Source organism: Gouania willdenowi, chromosome 16, assembly GCF_900634775.1.
Source record: "Gouania willdenowi chromosome 16, fGouWil2.1, whole genome shotgun sequence".
NCBI lineage: Eukaryota > Metazoa > Chordata > Actinopteri > Blenniiformes > Gobiesocidae > Gouania > Gouania willdenowi.
In genome coordinates this window covers 13,419,242-13,440,622 of record NC_041059.1, presented here as the reverse complement: position 1 = coordinate 13,440,622, position 21,381 = coordinate 13,419,242, and the positions used below count along the sequence as shown (strand labels likewise).

The 21,381-nt window shown below is 37.5% G+C and overlaps 2 protein-coding genes across 3 annotated transcripts in view; both read left to right on the top strand.

Moving 5' to 3' along the window:
- The first annotated feature begins 5,047 nt into the window (after positions 1 to 5,047).
- prpf3 (PRP3 pre-mRNA processing factor 3 homolog (yeast)) lies at positions 5,048 to 12,929 on the top strand. Its single transcript, XM_028471766.1, has 17 exons — positions 5,048 to 5,211; positions 6,450 to 6,603; positions 7,009 to 7,136; positions 7,246 to 7,413; positions 7,495 to 7,581; positions 7,682 to 7,929; positions 8,015 to 8,133; positions 8,301 to 8,488; positions 10,059 to 10,225; positions 10,328 to 10,410; positions 10,773 to 10,916; positions 10,991 to 11,090; positions 11,181 to 11,294; positions 11,375 to 11,493; positions 11,932 to 12,009; positions 12,092 to 12,147; positions 12,277 to 12,929. The coding sequence occupies exons 2-17, from the start codon at positions 6,459 to 6,461 to the stop codon at positions 12,424 to 12,426; spliced, it is 2,094 nt and encodes a 697-aa protein (XP_028327567.1). The 5' UTR covers positions 5,048 to 5,211; positions 6,450 to 6,458; the 3' UTR covers positions 12,427 to 12,929.
- Positions 12,930 to 13,797: 868 nt separating this feature from the next.
- The window catches only part of tars2 (threonyl-tRNA synthetase 2, mitochondrial), a 40,279-nt gene continuing 32,695 nt past the window's right edge, over positions 13,798 to 21,381 (top strand). For both annotated transcript variants that reach the window (XR_003675793.1, XR_003675792.1), the window contains exon 1: positions 13,798 to 14,011. The gene's annotated coding sequence lies outside the window, so the exon portion shown is untranslated. The remainder of the gene's footprint in view (positions 14,012 to 21,381) is intronic.

Here is a 21,381-nt window from a genome sequence, read left to right as displayed (position 1 = left end):
TGTGGTTTTGTTCATAATGCATGATTCATCCCCGCATGTGCACAGAAATACACAAACAAACAGACCCAGAGCCACAATCAGAGATGCAGCAGTGTGTGCCACTCCCCGTCGCACTCTCTGACACACTGACTGGCTGATTGTGTGATAGGCCTGTCGCTGACACACTGACTGCTACGTTACAAAAACAGAGGCAGCCCCCCCGCCTCCCCTTACTTCCCTTTTTTCTCTCCCCCCTCGACCCCCCCTTGTATCCATGCAGTTTTTAGCAGACAAACACTTGCCCTCCATCGCCCCATCCTTTCTCCTCTGTAGGATGAGACGATGGTTAGGAAGGAAAGGACAGGACGAGGACATGTGGGGACGTAAACCTGACAACATTTCATAGTTTATAGACTTTCTATCATACATCTGTACTATAGAGTATTACATAAACTTTGTGTTGTCCATGTTTATACATGTAGTTGTTTACACAATACCCGGCGTGTTGTTGGACTCACTGACCCATGCGTAGTGGTGCATCCATAGGATCCCACATAATGAGCTTAAGTGCAGCTCTTATCACATGTTAGATTTTAGTTCCAGGTCCACATCCCATTATTGGTTTGAACAGTTAAATGCTTTCAAAGCCCATGTGTTGTTTTGCCTCGTGTGCGGAGTAATGAAGGGACAGACACAATGAGGTGCTTATTCACTTATTTAAGATCCCCTCCCCCATAATTTAGTTTCTGCATTTCTATGTAATTCACGTGAGCCAAAGCCACGATGTGACTTTACACTACTTACATGCACACATACACACACACACACACACACTCTTTCTCTCTTACTCACACTAAGTCCACGGGGAGTTTTGGTGCAGACGAGTCAAAAAAAACAGCCTGGATGCTCATTAAATTTGCACAGTGGCTGATCCCATGATGAAAATCAACACTGTTTGGAGGTAATTTGTGTTTTATTGGAGTCCAAGCAGCAGCATCCCTCACGTAGAGGAGGGCTGATGGGGTTCCTTATCCCACCATCTGTGTAATACCACATAATTGTGATGTCACCATACGGTGTAGCCACCAATGATTCTGGGCCTAAACACGTTCAAGGACGCACGTGTTACCTCATGACATTGTGTGTTATATTTGGGACACAGTTGAGCTACAGGCACATAACATTCCTCATCAGTTTTCTTTGGCCTCAATGTATTCCCATGATGGAGCCTGTGCTGTGATGACGCCATCGCAGTGGACGGCTCAATAATTCAGAACAGCAAGCAAAAGGGAATCACCAGGGTTGGATGTGTTGATGATGAGGAGGTGAGATGGAGGTGTGCAGAGAAAACTATGGGTTCACTAACAGAGAGGCCCATTATTGCAGTGGGAGTGTGAGAGATAAAAGATTACTGATAGTTAGTGGTGATGTGGGACTCTGGTGCTCGCACGTGGACTCACATTGATACACACTCGGAGGTCCTCGCAGCACATGTGTGAAGTAAAGTCAGCAGAGTCCTGGGAGACCGCATCCTCCAAGATGATTTACAGCCCCTGTCAGATGCAATGAAATAAAACTGGGTCATCATGATGAAATATACCATAACGCAGCAGAGGAATCAAAGCTTGTTGATAGAAAATCCAATAAAGTCATGAAGTCTCCTGTTATGTAACATTCATATCATGTATGCAGGGTGCTAACCTGAGTCGATAATTAGTGCTTTACAAATTGCACATGTTTATGCTTGGCATTACAGCAGTATAATAGAATAATTCAAACAGTGCAAACCACAAGCTGTAATGCACATGTTTTGGCTGCACAGACGAGATAAAAATCACTGAGTTTGTCAGTGTGGGTAAAAGAATGGGCATTTTGTTTGTCTGTGCGTACTTGTGTAGAAATGTCTGGAGCATATTATGTGCTGAGGTGTCATTACATAACATGGAGGGGGGATAGAGAGGAAGGGGGCAGACAGCACGTGTTAGAGCCAATTTAGGGGGGTCACGGTGGTCGGCGAGGTGGGTGAATGGCAACTGTGATGTCAAGAGACTCACTGAGCATTAAAGTGTTATTCCTTCAATAAAAACGTAACTGTCCCCAGGCCATATCATCAAAGGGAAAGAAAAGCTGTAAAAGACTGTTTTCTGTGAAAATCCACGGTAACTACTTGAGCTAGCAATAAATAGGGGTGTCCCGATCCGATGTTGATATCGGATATCGGTCCGATATCAGCCAGAAAACAAATATCGGATTTTATCGGACTCCGTCTAAAATCTCTGATATATATTATATTTATTCAATTGTAGAATACTGTAGATAGATGTTGAAGGTTAAAATGTATGTAACCAGTTGGTTAATAATAAATGGGTCAGTTTTTCTCATATCTACTGTTGCTGACTATTGTTCTCTGTCTGAGTAACAGCACTTGATCACGCATTTTCATTCTACAAAATAAGTAATAAAAGTGTGTATGATTTGTGCAGAAATTGCATCAGATCAATATTGGTATCGGCCAATACTCAAGGCTGCAAAAAGTTGTATCGGGACATCCCTAATAATAGAGAAATAATAGATAAGTAACTAGTTACAGAAGTACTGTATTTATGTGGGAGAGCTGTTCATAAAACACAATTTATGAATAAGGACATTGAATATAAGAGAGAAAAAACATTCAAGTACGTTTTTCGGAAGTTCAATAATCTATAGTTTTACAGGTAAAAAATATATTCATAACTCTTCATTTTTTACTATATTTTTTGACGTTCTGAAAATGTATGTAAAATGTCTTTAAAAATGTAACTTTTTCCTCTTAAAAAAATAAATTAACTGTTTTTTCAAACATTTTGTCTGAAATAAATAAACATGCTGCTTGAATGAGACGTGTAACAAGGGTACGGCTCAGCTCAGTGTTTAATGTCATGTATTGTCCAAATGAAATTAAAGATCATCTAATAGAAACATGAATTATCTGTTCAACTAAAAGCTGACAGTTTTCAAACAAAATGTATGATAGAAATACCATCATCATCACCTCATGGTTGCATGTCTGGAAAGATGACATTACCCAAGTTGACAAGCATCCCGAAACTTATATTTCAATAAAGTGATATGAAGAGTAATAAAACAATTTAAATGTGTGTTTGAGCAGATAATGAAGTGTAACATCATGCTGTTAGCTTTGCTTTTATTAAATCAGGCTTGTTGTAAAACTGCATGAGTAACAGGCATGAAATCTTAGAATTTATTAAATGTTTATGGTGATATTTTTTGCACCTAACTAAATTTGCAGAGATTTATCTGTACCTAATAAGCGATGTTATCCTCAGAATCTCTGTTTAAGTCACTTCAGTCAAATAGTTGATAGTAAACCATAGGTCAGGGGGGAGTGAGTGCAAACTGTGGCCATGTAAAAGGTGCAATGTGTAGTGGTGGGAGATAAGTGTGGTTGTAATGATTGACTGACCCATTAGAGATGAAAAAAGATCTCATCTGGCAACCATAATACATTGGGTTTACGGTTTATCCTGATGGTTCCACATACCATTGCAGCACTGTGAGTAAAAACATGGACGTGGGTTGTTGCAGAGAGAGGGGGTGATTTTGGCAGACTGGTAATGCCTCAGGCTCACCACTACTGATTCATGCTGCACAAACACACGATTGACCCACATTGTGCAAAAAAAGGGAGAAAAATTAGGGGGAGGGTTTACAAAAGAGAGGAAGTGAAAATCACCTGATAATCTATAATCTGTAAAAGGGTACTGGGTTTAACACGATTGTGTGGATACTTAGGAAAGGCAAGTGGGGAAATGATTAACCTTCAACAACAACAACAAAAAATGTAAAGATATTTTATAACCCAAAACTAAACTAAAGCTGAAGGTTTTTGTTCAACACTGATACCATCAGTTTTGTATGGAAGAGTATTAGGGCCACATGTGAATTTTTGTTGGAGTTCTGATTTTAAACTCAGATCTTTGAGAATAAAGTCAGAATTCTGACTTTAAAAGTCCGAAATCTGAGAGTAAAGTCAGAATTTGGAGAATAAAGTCAGCATTTTGAGATTAAAGTCAGAATTCTTACTTTATTCTCAGAATTCTGATTTTAATCTCAAAATTCTGAGTTTAAAGTCAGAACTCCAAAAAAAAAAAAAAATCACATGTGGCTCTAATTCTCTTTCGTAGTTTTACAAGAAACTTTGTATTAACAAAAAATAAGTGTGCGCAATTCTTCTTGAGGCTGTCAGATAAATGTAAATGGACTTGATTTTATATAGCGCTTTATCCCCACACTGAAGCAGTCTCAAAGCGCTTTACATATCAGCTCATTCACCCAATCACTCTCACATTCACACACCAGTGGGACAGGACTGCCATGCAAGGCGCTAGTCGACCACTGGGAGCAACTTAGGGTTCAGTGTCTTGCCCAAGGACACTTCGACACATAGTCAGGTACTGGGATCGAACCCCCAACCTCTCGATCGCCCGGTCCTACACAACATAGTTGTTAGAAAAATTAAAAAAAAGCAAGGATTAAAGGATTAAATGAGAAATAGGCATGCTATATATATTTATTGCAGTATGCAACAAGAGGTATTCTGGTTGATTTTCCTAATTTTGCTCATGTTGATCATCAAAATAACTGAATTTGTTTATTTTAATTTTTTTAATTTGTTGTTGTTTTTTTTTTTAGACACATGAGCCTCTGTTTGACTTTAAAATCCTTTTCAAACAAGCCCTGTAGCTGGTCAGCTGCTTTCCAACTATTTGTATTCACCTTATGTAAGGTAAATAAAGTGCAAACAAAGTTAGAGACTTATTAATTAATCCTGGCAAGACACAACATCAGAACCTGCTTATAATGTCTCAGTCCCTCTTTGGTGCTGAATCACACAGTCACAACATAATATGAAGAGATGCTGATAGTGAATTAAATATAAAACATTTTAAAAATCTGCTGTACCTTTAGAATAAAAATATAAGGAACATGATGTAGGTTTTTTTCTGCTAGGTGGCAGCAGCTGCAACAAAACACAATCAGACAGGAAGCTATGATGTCGTCACTTCCGGTACCGGGTCGCGATACCAATACGTCGTGTGGACGGAGAGCTTGGATATAAAGTTTTACAGTAAACTTCGCTGTTTTGAGTGATAAAGGCCACGAAAACCTTCCCCTCGCTGTTTGACTTTTACAGCGGAAACCAGCTGACAGTAAAAGTCAGCACACTCAAAGGTTTGTGAGCTTAACGAAGCAGTTTTTTTACGTAGCATCGTGCTAACATTAGTTAGCAATGACCCTGCGAGTTTAAGCGGATGTGACAGATCTCAACGTCGATGGGTCCGAGTTTGCAGAATTTACAACAACAATACATGCATGTCCAACAGCTGACTACATGTGCTGTGAATCTTATCACTGAGTGGGTTTTTATCAGTAGAACGATGTTGATCGTGTGTGTGCGCGTGTGCACGAGTGGATGCTAGACTATGCATTTGTAAATCAATTAAAAAAAAAAAATCAAATACAATTGGTTTAGATTTTAATAATGGCTGTATTTTCTGTTTATTATGAAATTCTTCTTCACTTCTGAGGTTCTCATTTAGTGAAAATAAATACTGGCCTCATGTTAAGATGTTTGTAGATCTTGCCTGACCATAACGGTCATAAAGCTAGAAGCAGACGGTGTAGGGAATGTGATCAGTGCTCCTCAGGTTGAGTTGAAAAATAGTTTTTTTTTTTCTTCTCTCTAACTGGTTTCAATGAAGTAGAGAAAGAGTAGACTTCAGTAGAAATGTTGGGGAAAGAATAGAGGGGATACTTCTAGAACCATCTATGGTTCAAGCAGAGACATACGGTAGTAGAATTTGGCCAAAAAATGGACGTAGCAAGTTTTAATGCCTACTTTCATACAAAAGGTGCATAATGTGCAAACCAATGCACTAAATATTAGGCAGGAGGTGCAATTTGAAACAAATCAGTCACTGTAATTGAGTTATTACTATTATTATACATCAATTTTATATAGCGCTTTTCTGGGTACTCAAAGTTGCTTTACAATGAAGGGAGCATTGTTGGGGTTTGGTGCCTTGCTCAAGGGCACATCGGCAGTGCTCGAGAAGGCACCTCTCCAGCTACCAGAACAACTTGGTTTTGTTTTGTTGTTTTGTCTGCTCCGGACTTGAACAGGTGACCCTCTGGTACCCAACTCATAGCCCTACGAACTGAGCTATTGTCGCTAATCAGAAGTGGAAATTGTATGGTAGTATACACTATACAGGATGCTCTGAGATCAAGAACAGGGGAGGGGTGAAAATAGGCCAAAAATCAAGTACAGGTTGACAAGACAAAGGAAGGAAAAACAAATGAGATGGTACTGACTACCACAACCGAGTCATGCTGACACCATGTCATAAAGATGCGTCATAAAGTTACCAGTACTTAAAAAAGAAAAGAATCTGATTTTTGTTGTGCAGGTGTGGAAGATGTCTCTTCCAAAACGGGAGGTAGAAGAACTGAGGCCATGGGTGGAGCGCACGGTAAAAAAGGTGCTGGGCTTCTCGGAGCCCACTGTGGTCACTGCTGCTCTGCACTGTGTGGGCAAAGGACTGGACAAAAGGAAAACTATAGGTAATTTCTGCAGAGATAATGGACTTATCAATCACACACACTCATTGGAAAAAAATATAGACAAATAAATGTCATCTTTTTGTTTCGTAGTGTACGTAACAAACGCAGGTACAACTAATAATGTACATCTTGTATTTGGTAAGCGTATTTGTGACATACTATAACTCTGTAGACATGGCAGCAAAGCATTAACGCACTCTCCTGTTTTATTATATCTTCTGTACCTAAAATCTGCCAAACCAATTCAGCCTATACAGGGGATTGATGCCACACATAATAGTAAAATGATCAGCTTTTAACCAACGTGCACTATGTCTTTTTCTTTATATTTTAGTGTTTATACTACCACCAAAGAAAATTACTCAAGTGATCAGTAAATCAGTGCTGACTCTTTGTCATCTGCAGACCAGTTACGTCCTTTCCTCGATGACTCTGCCGGAGGTTTTGTTGAGCGTCTTTTTGAAGCGCTTGAAGAAAGCCGCAGTTCCCGTGGTAACAAAGCTGGAGACAGGAACAGGAAAAGAGACCTGAAGGTAAGGCAGCATTTACTGAAAGGTTTGAATGCTGTTGCCAATAAAGCCACATCACGTCATGATAAAATATTGTTTATTTTTCTGTGTATTTGTTGTTTTGTTTACTTAGGATGTGTTTAAGGAGGAACCTGAAAAAGTTAGTGTGCGAGAACCAGCAGACTTGGGAGATGGAACGGTACCAAAGCGTAAACGGGTCCCTCGCTTTCAGGAGGTAGAAGAACCTGAGGTCGTACCTGGACCTCCATCTGAAAGCCCTGGCATGCTTACTAAAATGCAGGTAAGCTATTGATATTTATATAATATGTCTAATTTTCTTTTCTTTTTATTGCAATTGGCTACATTTTTCCTGTATTACCAGATCAAACAAATGATGGAAGCAGCCACTAAACAAATTGAAGAGAGAAAAAAACAACTGAGCTTTCCCGCTCCAGTTTCTTCTGCCACAGTAAGACATTTTTCTCACGGTCTAAAAACCTGACAAGGTGTCAAATATTTGGCAGTAAAATCAATATCGGGTGTTATTTTCTTTTTTTTTTATTCTGCAGTCACAGTTGGACATCTCTCGACTGCTTGGCGGTCCCGCAGCAGCTGGTGGTGCGTCCTCCATCGCCCCATCTCAGGCAGCCAGTTTCATGAACGACGCCATCGAGAAGGCCCGAAAAGCTGCTGAGCTACAGGCTCGCATTCAGTCCCAGTTATCCATGAAGCCTGGCATCCTTGGCCCCCTGGTCGCCCCTGGGCCTCCAAACTTTGTAGCGCTGGCTAACCTACAGGCAATGGGAATTGCTCCACCGTGAGTCGTGCCTCAGTGCAGAAAGCAAGTTAATTGTTTGATAGGACGAGAAAGTAAAATGCTTTGTATTGTTTTGCATGTACAGGAGGGTGGAAATCAAGGAGGTGAATAAGCCAACGCCTTTGATTTTGGATGATAAAGGACGAACTGTGGATGCCAGTGGAAAAGAGGTTGAACTCACACATCGTATGCCCACATTAAAAGGTGTGCAAGCTGTAGGGCTACAGTGATATTGTTGTTTTCTATACTATGTTGATACAAGATGGCACGTGTGTTTTATTTACTGCTATCTAAATAGCTCTTACAATGTGAGTCAACTCAAACATAATCATTTTGTCTAATTTTTTGTAATCTTGTTGTTTCTTGTCCAGCAAATATCCGAGCAGTGAAAAGGGAGCAGTTCAGAGCTCAGCTGGAGAAGAAGCCTGGGGATGACATGGAATCCACGTCATACTTTGACCAACGTGTAACTGTGAATGCAGCTCAGCGTGCTCGCAAGGGCTTTAAATTTCATGAGCAGGGGCGATTTGAGAAGATCGCTCAAAGAATTAGAACTAAGGTACACATCCTGGATTCAGCTTCTTCCTGCTGTATTATTATTATTATTTTTTAAACAAGGTCTTTTTTTTAAAATTTTTCGAATAATCCAGATGGCATCATTCAACACATACATCATAGCCCTATATAATCAATTAATTTTTTCCCAAATCTTGTGAATTCCGGAATTCTTTTTTTTATAATTCAGTTTTTTAGAATTCTTAATCATTGTTTTCAGAAAATACTTGTTTTTAACTCCTGTGAGGAAACAAAATAAATACTAATAAAAATGGAAAACCATAATTAAACAAAAATGTGTCAATAATGAAAATGTAATTTAAAATAATGAGCAAGATGCAATTAAAAGGTTAAGTTGTACTGACATATATTATTCTGACTGCTCTTTTTTAATTATTATGTCTAATGCAGATGTATGAGAGCAGCATTTATGTCACCCATGTTCCCCTCAGGCATCAATGTTAACTAAATCTGAGCAGGTTTATTGATTAAGTATTGATCAACTTAATTTAAATTAACCTAATCTAAATTATCCTGATGATATTATTCCAGATGATTAGACAAAAATGAATAGACACGAGATGCATCAGTTATTTCACCACTAGGGGACAGTATATTTTACAGTATCAGAAGCTATCAAGTTATCAATAACCTATGATGTTTCAGACTCTTCAATCCCTGGCATCGGTGATCTCGTCCCCTACAACACAACTTTTCCCACTGATCGTTTGTAGCACTGATACGATGCTATTCAAACACTCTGTGCACGTGAAACTGCTCATGTTTTCACGGAGCGCAGCAGCACTTCATGAGCAATGAGCAGAGCTTCACAGACACATTAAAGTTAAGCAGGAACTGGTGGATCCGTATTTTGGAGTGAGGGATGAGTTGTGTGGTTTTTTTTGGCAATTTAGATGATGTTTCAGGTGTTTTAGACCATCTTTGAAGGGGTCAGGATGGGAGGAGGGCAAGCACCTAATGAGCAGTCCCTGGAAAATTTTCCCCCATAAAAAAAATGTTCCTTTCCTCACCGTGACTGTGTTTCATCCACATTCTGTCAATTTTCGTGTTTAACGGGGAATTCCGTTTTCATTGGTCAATTCCGTGATTCCGTCCACGACTTCGTTAACGTGGATTTTATAGGGCCCTACTTCTTTTCTCCCCCCATCCCACCCTGTTACGGAAGGCCAGATAACTCAAGAATAACAGTTCACAAGACAACCCCCCCCCCCAAAAAAAAAAACAATGTCAATCAATGCATTACAATAATATAAATACAATTATATCACATCAAAAAATGTAATCTGCTTTCACATTTTCCAAATAAGTAAAAATTCATAGATTTGTTTGTTTTGATCCTTTTGTAGAGTAATGAATTTTCTCTAATTGAATAAAGTATGTGACTTCTTTGACCCAACCTACATACGTGGGTGATAATGCATCTTTCCACTTATGTAAAATCATCCCTCTAGTAAGAAGGGTGCAGATTAGAAAGCTATCATATTGTCCTGCTGTATTTTTAACCTGATAGATCAATCTTTTTACGTACGTATCACAATAATCTTTGCATTCAGGCCCAGCTGGAGCGGTTGCAGAATGAGATTTCACAGGCAGCGAAAAAGACAGGAATCCAGGCGTCTACTAAGCTGGCACTGATAGCCCCAAAAAAAGAGATTGGAGAAGGTGAAGTGCCAAGCATCGAGTGGTGGGACTCGTTCATCTTGCCTTCCTACATAGATATGTAAGGAACTGCATTACTGTCTATAAGGCCTATGCTTGATGTTGCAGATCATAGAGCACAGTTTTGATACTGTTTTCCAACATTATTATTTTTCTCCTTAAGAACGTCAGAGACTGATTTTGAAGATTTAGAGCTTTTTGGTGTGACCAACCTTGTAGAACATCCCGCTCAAATTAGCCCTCCAGGTAAGCACACTCAATTCATGTATATTAAAACTTTTTATATGAAAACAATTGTAATGGATATTGAAATCCAATGTTTCTAATTGTTTGTTTGCAGAAAGTTGTTTGTGTGCTTGTTTTTTGGCACTTCTACGGCTACTGTTAAGAAAGTAAATACTTAACGTAATATACATTCTACCTCCTTTTTTTTTTTTTTTTCAAAGGATCCCATCTTTGCATTCTTTGAGTTTTTTTCTCCCAGCTTGTAGAAGCTTTTCTGTATCTTTATCCAATTACAAGTTATGATGCATCGTTCTTTTAGATGTTATGATCTTTGTATCCTTCCTTAATTTCATACTGGACACTATATCTGCTCTTGCCTTCAGTTGACGCTGATAAACCAGTAACATTAGGAGTTTATTTGACAAAGAAAGAACAGAAGAAACTAAGAAGACAAACACGAAGAGAGACACAAAAAGAACTGCAAGAAAGGGTCCGGTTGGGATTAATGCCTCCACCTGAACCCAAAGGTACACCAACAAATCAGTCCAGTTACACACCATTAGAACACATGAGACTAACTGACTAACGTGTGCTCTCTTAGTTCGAATCTCCAACTTGATGAGAGTCTTGGGCACTGAGGCAGTTCAAGATCCCACAAAGGTCGAAGCTCACGTCAGAGCACAGATGGCCAAGAGACAAAAGTTAGTATTATTGTTGATCTTCCTGTTCTTTAATTTATTGTTTGCACTGGTGCTGTGACAGGATTTAACGCCTTTCTTATCTCTTTGCAGGGCTCACGAGGAGGCTAACGCAGCTCGTAAACTGACAGCAGAGCAAAGGAAAGAGAAAAAAGTAAAACGGTTGAAAGAAGACCTTACTAATGGTGTTCATATTGGAGTTTACAGGTTAGGATACACTAACAAAGTGTGGCTGTTGGTATGATAAACCCTAACCCTAAGTGAAACACTTTATCGTCTTTCTACAGAATCCGCAACCTGCAAAATCCAGCCAAGAAGTTTAAAGTGGAGGCAAATGCCAACCAGCTGTACTTGACAGGCACAGTCGTTCTGCACAGAGACGTCAATCTGGTTGTGGTAGAAGGAGGTAACAGAAAAAAAAAGAGATTTACTTTGTTGACATGGTGCTGTATTAGAAATAATTGTTTTTCAAAAGATGTGCATTACTAAAAATATAAGCTACGTACAGTATGTGTTTAACATTTTACTGTATATTTCCTGTAATTAGTATTATTTTAGGGTGACAATTGAACATTTATGTTCAGGGACTGCAGATGAAAAATAGCCTTTTGGCTAAGTCTGGTATATTTTCAATATTGATAATAATTCAGATTCAAAGTGTTTGTTATGTACACAGTAAAGAAACACATTTCCCTGAACAATGAAATTTCTGTTTTGCTCACCACACTGGATGCCACAAAAACAAACAAAAAAATAAATAAAATTAAAAAGAAAAGCATATAATATAATGTTAGTTGTTACATTTTCACCTTCATTATTTGAATCTGAATTTTCTGTTTTCAAGGACCTAAATCTCAGAAAAAGTTCAAGCGACTGATGATGCACAGAATTAAGTGGGAAGAACACAACAGCAAAAGAGATGGTGAGAGCATCTTGAAATCTGATTTTACTGTATATTTAAACACTTTATTTACTTTATCATGAATATCTATTTTAATTTCCAGATCCAGATGGTGATGATGACACAAAAAGGAACAACAAATGTTGGTTAATTTGGGAAGTGAGTGTGCCATTATTTAATTTTTTCCCGCACGTTGATTTTGTTGCTTTCAGTATTGTATGCTCTGATTTTGTTTTCATTTTATTACCATATTTGGTCATACTCATTTGGATTATCTTGGTTCTTCAGGGAACGGCAAAAGAGCGCAGTTATGGAGAAATTAAATTCAAACAGTGCCCCACTGAGAGCATGGCCAGGGAGCACTTCAAGAAGCATGGCACAGAGCACTACTGGGATCTGGCCCTCAGCCAGAGTGTGTTGGACGGCACAGATGACTGAAAACCGCCTGCAGAGCACCTCGTTTTATTTTTTGAGCATCCAGGTCCACATTCTCTCTGCAAACTGTTCACTCACAGCTGGTGAATAAACAAACCTTGACCTTTTAATGGGAAAACAACAGTAAAAGTGTGACTAATCACAGTGACTGTGCAGGGAAGTTTGTCTTTCATACAGTGTGCATTTTTTGGCGATTGGCTGTTCAGTGAGATCTTTCGTTTAGTGTAATTGTATATAAACTGACAGATGCCAATGTGTCAATTTTTTGTTGTTGTACAATTTAAGTTCTGTGATGAAATCCCCATCTCAATTATTATTGACCTAAATTGAAAAAGTTATATCCTACCAAAACTGTTTAAAACATATTGAAGGGCCCTCTGTAGTCACCTGGGTTACAGATTACAAATTATCGAAACTTGCTTAACTTGATCAATGTTTGATTTAGTCGTAGCACCAATTCTCTGTAGCTTGACATCACAGCTTTAAATAAACAAAACTTTTAACCATTTGTTGTCTTCTTATTGCTCCTATGTGAGCTGTTTTGCTGACCAACCTTTATTTAAAGTTACACACGTGATAACTAAAGGTTTTTGGTTTTAAACTAAAGTGTTCGAATAAATGTTTTTTTTTTTTCTTCATTTACTGTATGTACTGTGATATTGCTTTTGATTGTTTTGTCTCTATTTTTGCTTGTTTAATTGCTGACATTTTGGTGACTGGGTAATCTTAATTCCTGCCATTTGAAATTATAGTTCCCTTAATTTCGAAATGGTTTTGGGATAATTCTGCCTGATCGTGTGCTCATTTTTTTTTTGTATATATTTAAACTAAGTTATATTTATGCATCTTTAGCGCATTTATTTATTTTGTCATGTTTATGATCAACAGTTTTGTCAGTATTGAAAATACATATTCTCTAGATTTTCAGTCCTCTTGAAATTGTATAATTCAATTAGTACATTACTTTGTGTTATGTTTTCTGGCAGCTTTTTATGATATATTGGCTCCTAAGTTTTATTCAACTGCCAATTATGTGGCTGTGGTTTCTGATGGATGGACCTGACTCATCTGGAATGGTATAGTTGAGGGTAAATGTGTTATTGTCTAATGTTCTCTCTAAATCATTTCCTTTTCCAAACAATCTTTGCCACTTGTTACTTTATGTCGGGTGGTGGCATTTAGTTTTATGGTAGTAACACTACAGAAAGATAATAGGCCTAAATCAGGTTAAACAAAATGGTTATTTGTTTATCCCAGATGATCTAAATGATAGCGGCAGAAATAGTCAAATATATACTTTTAACCCGCAAACTTCAAAACGGGGGCGTGGCTTGTCCCGCGCCTCCTTACGTCACCTTCTTCATCCCCTTCAGCCGACACAGCGGAAAGATGGCGGCCGGTTCAGGGGCTGCAAGCGGTCACGGAGCACGCAGCTCCAGCAGCGGTTCCCTGGAAGCGTCTGTGGACCGGCGCTTTCAAGGAGTATCCAACACTATGGAGTCAATACAGGGACTTTCAACCTGGTGCATTGAGAACAAGAAACACCACGGCCTTATCGTTCGTCACTGGATGAAGTGGCTAAAGAAGTGTGAGTAGCTCGAGCACTGCAGCTAAGCTGTTAGCTAGCATAATGTGGCTAATTCAAATGCGCGTCTGGATGAAGACGCGTGTGACGTGAAAGATAAACGTGGTGGTGCAGGCGGTGTTGCTGCGAATATATTCTCTACGTTTTGCTCATTTCATATTTAAACATTTAATATGCAGTTTGTTGGCTGTAGCTGCTTGAGTTAACCTGTGTTTAAAGTTGGGCCTCCTGTGGATCACGGTCCGGTGTGCTGCGTGTGCTGGTTGTGCTGTTAATTGATGACGAACCTGTCACTGTTTGGTTCTGTAAAAGCAGGTGTTCGTACAACAGTTAAGATGTCAACTAACTAACTAAGGTTGTTGTTGTTGTTGTTTACAGCATCTGTGCATTGAGGGTGTTTATTATGTTATCGCAAGTAACAAACATAACCGTAAACTAGATATGACGAAAAACAAAGTGACATTACCTGCGAACTCTTGTGAAATGATAAAACTCGGTCTAAATTTGGGCGAGTGTTTACATGGTCAGTTTAGTGGTTTTAACTTTAATTATGAATTAAAGAGGAATTAAAGCATCCATGAAAAAGCTACTTAACCTCCCACTTTTCTATAGCAAGACATACTTCCTTCAGGCACTGCACTAGTTTTACTAATACAATAATACAATACACATTAAAAACCTGCAATTTTAGTCCTAAATGTTTCTAGTCTTTTGCAGAGTAAAACATCACTATTCAGAAGTTGAATGCTGAAGTTTGATTATTGATGTCGTCATAAACATTTGGCAGTGAATACGCAGCGCTGCTCATGACCAGTTTAGGTGACGTGATAGGTGCACCACGTGACTTAAAGTTTTAATTTTATTTTAGCTCCTATTTATTTTTAGCTACCCCGCTAACCCTTTTATTTTAACCCTAACCCTGGAAGTACCCTAAAATGTTAATTTTTTCGTACATGTATTTTTAACATCCTGACATGGTGAAAAACCCAGGCACATCACGCTTATGTACAAAAGGTCCGGAAAACGTACCCATTGCCCCCGGGGCTATTGTTACGTTTCTTTAGCAATAGAGACTTTGTAAACATTTCTATATCTAATAATGAGCATTTTCAGTCTGTACCTCACATTTATCAACAGTTCCTCCAGGATTGTTAGACTAAAAGGCTTGATTTTGCAGCAGTTTAAAAAAAAATTGCTGCAAAAGTTTCAGTATCTTAAGGTTTCATGGTTTTCCATAGGTACATTTGCAAATTGACATGTTTATGACCTGTTTATACTTTTGATTCTTTCATATTACAGAAAAAATGCTTGGGTAATTTGCATAAATAGTTGCAATCACAACATCAGGGAATTTCTGTTCTCATCTAAATGTTATAATGTTTTTACAGCAGCTGACAATTAAAATTTTGAAATTGCTATTTTGCTTCATGTGGAATTTGAAATTTTTAAGTCATTCACAATTGCATGCTTTCACTTTAAGGTTGCATTTGTACAGATTTTCTTAATATTTGTTGCTGTTTTGCATGCCACGCTTTCTATAAAATGGCTTGGTTGTCAACTGAAATTGGACTTTGAGTGGTCGATCAGTTAATGGGAATTTGGCTGAGCTTGCACGGTTGGGATTCTTTCTGCATTTGACTCCAGAAGTACTTTATATTATAGGAGATGCACTCGAAAACTACAATTCAGCATTTATAGATATGGATGGCCTCCAATATCGATTTTGAAGAGTGAATGAATAACACTGATGTTTTTCCATGTTAAGCATGATTAGTTGCTTTTTTACAGATTGTAAATTCAGATTGAAATAATGTGCTTTTTGATGTTTTGAGGATATTTCCATTAGGAGTGTGATGATATCTCGATACGGCGATATATCACGATATTTTTTCATATGATCAATTATCGATATGCTTGTGCTAAGTAATGATTTTTTATTTATTTTTTTTTTCCAAAACCTTTTCACTAAAATGTGCAGGTACGTCTTCACAGAAATGTTGTCACTGTTCGTTGAAGGAACCAATATTTTGTTTACTGGAATATTGCACTATAATGGTGTCACTGGTCAGAAAGACCCTATTTTTTGTTTACAGAAAGCACTATTGGAGATGCTTATTTGTTTACATTGGTATGTTGACACTTATTTACAGAAATGTTGCACTAAAATAGTGTCACTGTTCGTAGGACACTTTTTCAATTTATTGTCTTTTAGAGATATAAAATAAAATGTTTATTTTTTCACTCAATCTTTTTTTTTTCTTATGTCATAGATTATTGTAGATTGATTTCTGACCAATATATTGATGATCGCTGTGTCGTCATATCGTGAGATCATCGTTATCGTGAGCTTTGTATCGCGTATCGTATCGCGAGGTACCAGAGGTTCCCACCCCTAATTTCCATTAGTCATTAGAAAACAGTTTTAAAACCGAAATTATTTATTGGGTGTGAATGTCTTACAAACTTAATTGTGTTAATTTAAAAGCAGTAGAATAAAAACATTCATTTTAAGTATTGGTAGGCATTTTTATAGCTTAAAATAGTAGCAATGATAATTTCTTAAATATTTAGTTGAGATTTTTTTAAAATTTGTTTTGGCTTTTTGATGAATATTTTTTCTTTCACCAACACATAGCTCACTTAATGATTCATCCTGTTTGAGCTACGTTATCTAAGCAGCTTTTGTGGGTTGTAGACAGACACTGGCTCATGCTACCTCTAGTTATGAGGGCACTGGATAAATGAAAAAATTACCAAGCATCTGCCAGAAAGGATGAGGACCAAAGACGTTATCTCCTGATCAGGACTCGGATATATATATGTATATTTATTATCATTATAGGGGTGGGCAGTATACCCGTTCATACCAAATACCGCTATATATTCTCGTTATGATATACATTTTTAATATACTGCCGTACCGGTATATTGATTACACAGCGTTCGGAACGCTGCACCGCATCAGACTGCAGCCTTTTCAATGTTGCACTGCGAAGGTAAACGGTAGTGCTCTGGTTACCGTGTAAATGGATAAAAATGCTCTGAAGCTGCAGAACTCGTAGAACATGATGACACAGAAGAACTTGTGTCAAAAAGAGGAGCTTTCTCTGTTGTTTGGTCAGCAGAACAAGTTGGATGCAGAGCGGAGGTGGAGAGTTTGACCCAAGTTCTCAGATGTTTGTGAATAAAGGAGTTCCACAGCAGGTAAATCCCTACAACATTTGTTCTGTTTGGAAGAGACCAAACGTATCGTTAGCCTCTCTTGTAACTGGCCGGATGCTAGTGTGTGTGCACACTGCACACAGATGTTTCAGGGCGTGTTTGTGTGCGTGAGCACAAGTGTTTGCGCACGCTCACGCCAGTGTTTGTGTGATTTGCGTGTATGTTTGTGTGTGAGAATAGACCATCCTAAGTCAATCTACTGCAGTATTTCCTATATCAAGCACCTACAACAGGACGTGCAGGTGTGTTCTAAGTCAGCGATTCTCAACTGGTTGGTCGGGAACTAAAAGTGGGTCGCAGACCTGTACTGGGTGGGTCGTGGACAGCTGTTAAAAAATGAACAAATGCTTAATGTCTCTCATGTTGGACTTATCTTTTATTTTAAAAGAACCTTTTCTTTTGACAAGAATGCTGTAAAATGCATGTTGCAAGGAAAAATACATGGATTTATGTTTAAAAAATATTATATATGTGTATGTTTTCAACAGCTATTTTTGGAAAACTATAAGTATGAACTTTGATTGTTTCATTAGTTAATTTTTTATTAATTCATTATTTCAGCATGCATTTTACTGTAGCTCTGATGAGACGTTAGAATGTAACATTCTAATAACATTGCTCCAATGGACTTTTATTTTGTAAACCGGAAGTTGCCAATGAAATGGTTGTACTTTAGGTAGCTTGCTGACTGTGAATGTGTACCTAAGAGGCACGGACACTAAACTAAATTACAGCACGGAGTTATTCTTGGTCAACCAGGCACAACAGTTAAAACACTGAGCAGGGGAAGATGATTAAAGCTGATCACGTTCTCACGGAGTGCCGCTGCGCTACACGAAACACGGGCGGAGCTTCACAGGCACAGCAAAGTTAACGTGCACTGGAGATTCTGTAGTTAGGAATCAGTGATGATTTGCGTTGCTTTTAGACAGTGTTTGTGGTGATTTAGGCAGAGTTTAATGCTGCCAGGACAGGAGGGGTGACGGCGGTGCACCAAAAAAGCAGTCCCCAGAAAAAAACGTTCTTTGCCCCACGGTGACGGGGTTTCATGCCGATTTTGTTGATTTCTGCATTTAACTGTTTTTATTGGTAGATTTCGTTAACGCAGATTTTATAGGGCCCTAATGAGGACTGAGTCATGGTCTGCCCTACCTGCAGAAACATTCCTTTATAGCCATTGTCTTGCTAATTGCCTCTAATTTCCACTTGTTGTCAATGTCTTTTCCAGTTGCACAGCAGGAGTCAATGTTGCATTTTAACTGGTCAGGTTGATTTTCAAAAAGAGTGATAGGGTTGTTTACATGTTCCCTTTATTATTATTATTATTATTATTATTATTATTATTATTATTTCTTTTTATTTTAGCAGTATGGCTGCTAATTTTGCAACTTCCCGATTTGATTCGGTTATTATATGGATTGAATTATCAATTCGAATTTCAGTTATTGCTGATTATTTATCTTCAATGTAACATCAGTTGGCTAATTTCGGCTATATTATTTGACTGCTTTTGAGTATACTTTGTCCTATTCCTTTTTCAAACTTGTTTGATTTGTTGACATTTGTTTTTGGTTTTTAATATTTTTATACTTGTTGAAAATAATGTTAATTCAGTGATCAGAGTCACATCTCACAGCACCTTAATTATTTGTGTAGTGTAATTGAACGCCTGGTTTGTTTAACAATTTGAAAACTGTAAAGAATCTATCTTTAAAAATTGAAGATTCGATTAATTATTGCCAATGATAACATTGCAATTAATCGATTATTGGTCTTTTTACCACCCTAATGTATACACAACAGAAATGTACCAAAACAGCAGGGGAGATTTGATGTCCAGCCGTTTGCCCAATGCTAGATGTTAGACTGTCTGTATTTACATGTCGATGAGGGTTGAGTCTGTCATTTTCTTTTCTGAAGGTGAACTCTGTCATATCGTGTTATATTACGTCAGATTTTGCATGAAAATTGTGACACATCATGGAAAAACCAGGAACATGTCGGCATGAGAGAAACGGAGAAAATCAACAAAAACCTTGATTTTTCAGTTTTTTGCTAAATATGCTATGTGTGTTTGGGTGTGGTTTTCTTTGGCTCTCAACACATTCTTGTTATCATTTTCGGCCAATAAACGGCTCGTTGTAGTGAAACACATGGTTACTTGAGCATATATTGTGATTATGAGTCCGACGAGCTGCTTTGGGGTATTTGTTTATCGGAGTAAGTCATTAAGAGTCGGCTGTTTGAAACAGTCAATATCACGCATTTAAATTGCATGTGAATGCGTGATTTTTTTCCCAAAATGTACATGTGAGGTTAAATTGTATATAGTGTCTAATTGCAAATTCCATTTTATGTTGTTAAAAAAAGTACCAATATTGAAATTTCCATTTAATGAAGTCAATTCCATATTTACCATCTAATCCACAATCACAGAACATCAGAGACTCTAGTTGTCTATGTGAGAAAACGTAGCAATATGATTTATTCTTTTTTTTTTTTTTTTTTATTTTAAACGTTGAGGCCCGTCTTTTCAAGCATTATTTTTAGGCCATTTAACTGGCTTTGTTTTAAATTTTATTTTGCAATTTTTTGATAAAACCTGTTAAAAGTTTTACTGCTTCTGGTTAAAAGACGTTCATTATTTTAATGAGATCCCATTGAAATTATTGCACTTCTATTTATATTGCAGCAATTGTTTGATCAATTTTTAACTGTGTACGCTACATTTGAATAGTGATGCTTGTCCAGTGATGTTGACAGGTTTTCAATGTAGTGAGTCCTGGGACCCACAGGTGGTGATTTGAGTGGGTCCATGTGAAATTCAATGGGTCCCCAATAAAAAAAAAACATTTCTTATATTCTTCTATTTCTTAAATTGTAGTGTTAAACTCTTTTAATGGTGGTATGATATGTCTATAAGCAGCAGATATATTCATGTATATTCAAAATGTATCTGAAATTAAATAAATAGAATTCCAAATCTGACGTTTATTCCACAACAACTGTCACAGTGGCAGGTTATATTGCACTTTTGTAGCAACATAAAAGAGCACCAAAATAAATGACTAAAATTCAAATGAAAACAAAAGGGTGTCTGTTGTACAAAAATAAATTATAAGTGAAAGTGCTGATTTTAACACAAATTTCATCACCATGACTGTCATAAAATAAATTGTCACCAAAATAAGACCAGGATCTTCTTGTCTGAACATCAACTAAATCAAATGAGTCAATCACTATGAAACTTTTAGCACAAAAATTTTACTTAACTAACACAGTGCAGTCTGTCGAGAAAAATAAAATGATGCAGATATGTTTGTGGTGTATTGTAAGCAGCTAGTAGTTGTTGTAGCGGCTAAACTAGCATGTACTCAAGGGGATCAAGTCTTCGCTGATTTAATGCGTAAAGGGGTCCGCTGATGGCTAGGTTTCTTTTGCTAGTTACTGTGATTTTAAACACAAGTTGTTGATCACAATGTATTGTACCTAACAACATCACTGCTTACTAATAAGAAGTTTGTATCTTTGACCTAGGGCCATATAAAATCTGTTTTATTTTTTTTCTAAATTCCACTCCTGTGAGGAAACAAAAATAAATACTAATAAATAAAATAAAAAAACTCATAATTAAACAAAAATTTAGATCAAATAAAGTAAGATACAATTAAAAGGTAGATATAAGTTGTAGTGACATGGCTTATTCGAACTGCTCCTTTTTAATTATTTGTCATATAAAGATGTATGAGAACAGTATTAATGTCATGCAATTTCCTCTCAGGGATCAATGGTTTACTTAATCTGAGCAGGTTTAATGATTAAGTGTTGATCAACTTAGTTTAAATTAACCTAATTTAAATTATCCTATCTTCTGTAGCTCTGATGAGATGTTGTTCGAATGTAACATTCTAATAACGTTGCTCCATATGACTTTTATTTTGTAAACCGGAAGTTCCCACTGAAACTGACAAAAGGCTGGAATAAAAAAAGCTAACAACATGGACTGAGTTATTCTTAGTTAGCCAGGCACAACAGTTCAAACATTGAGCAGGGGAAGATGATTAAAGCTGATCACGTTTTCACGGAGCACCGCTGCGCTACACGAAAAACGGACGGAGCTTTTGGGGGGGGGGTTGCTAGTTACTGTGACT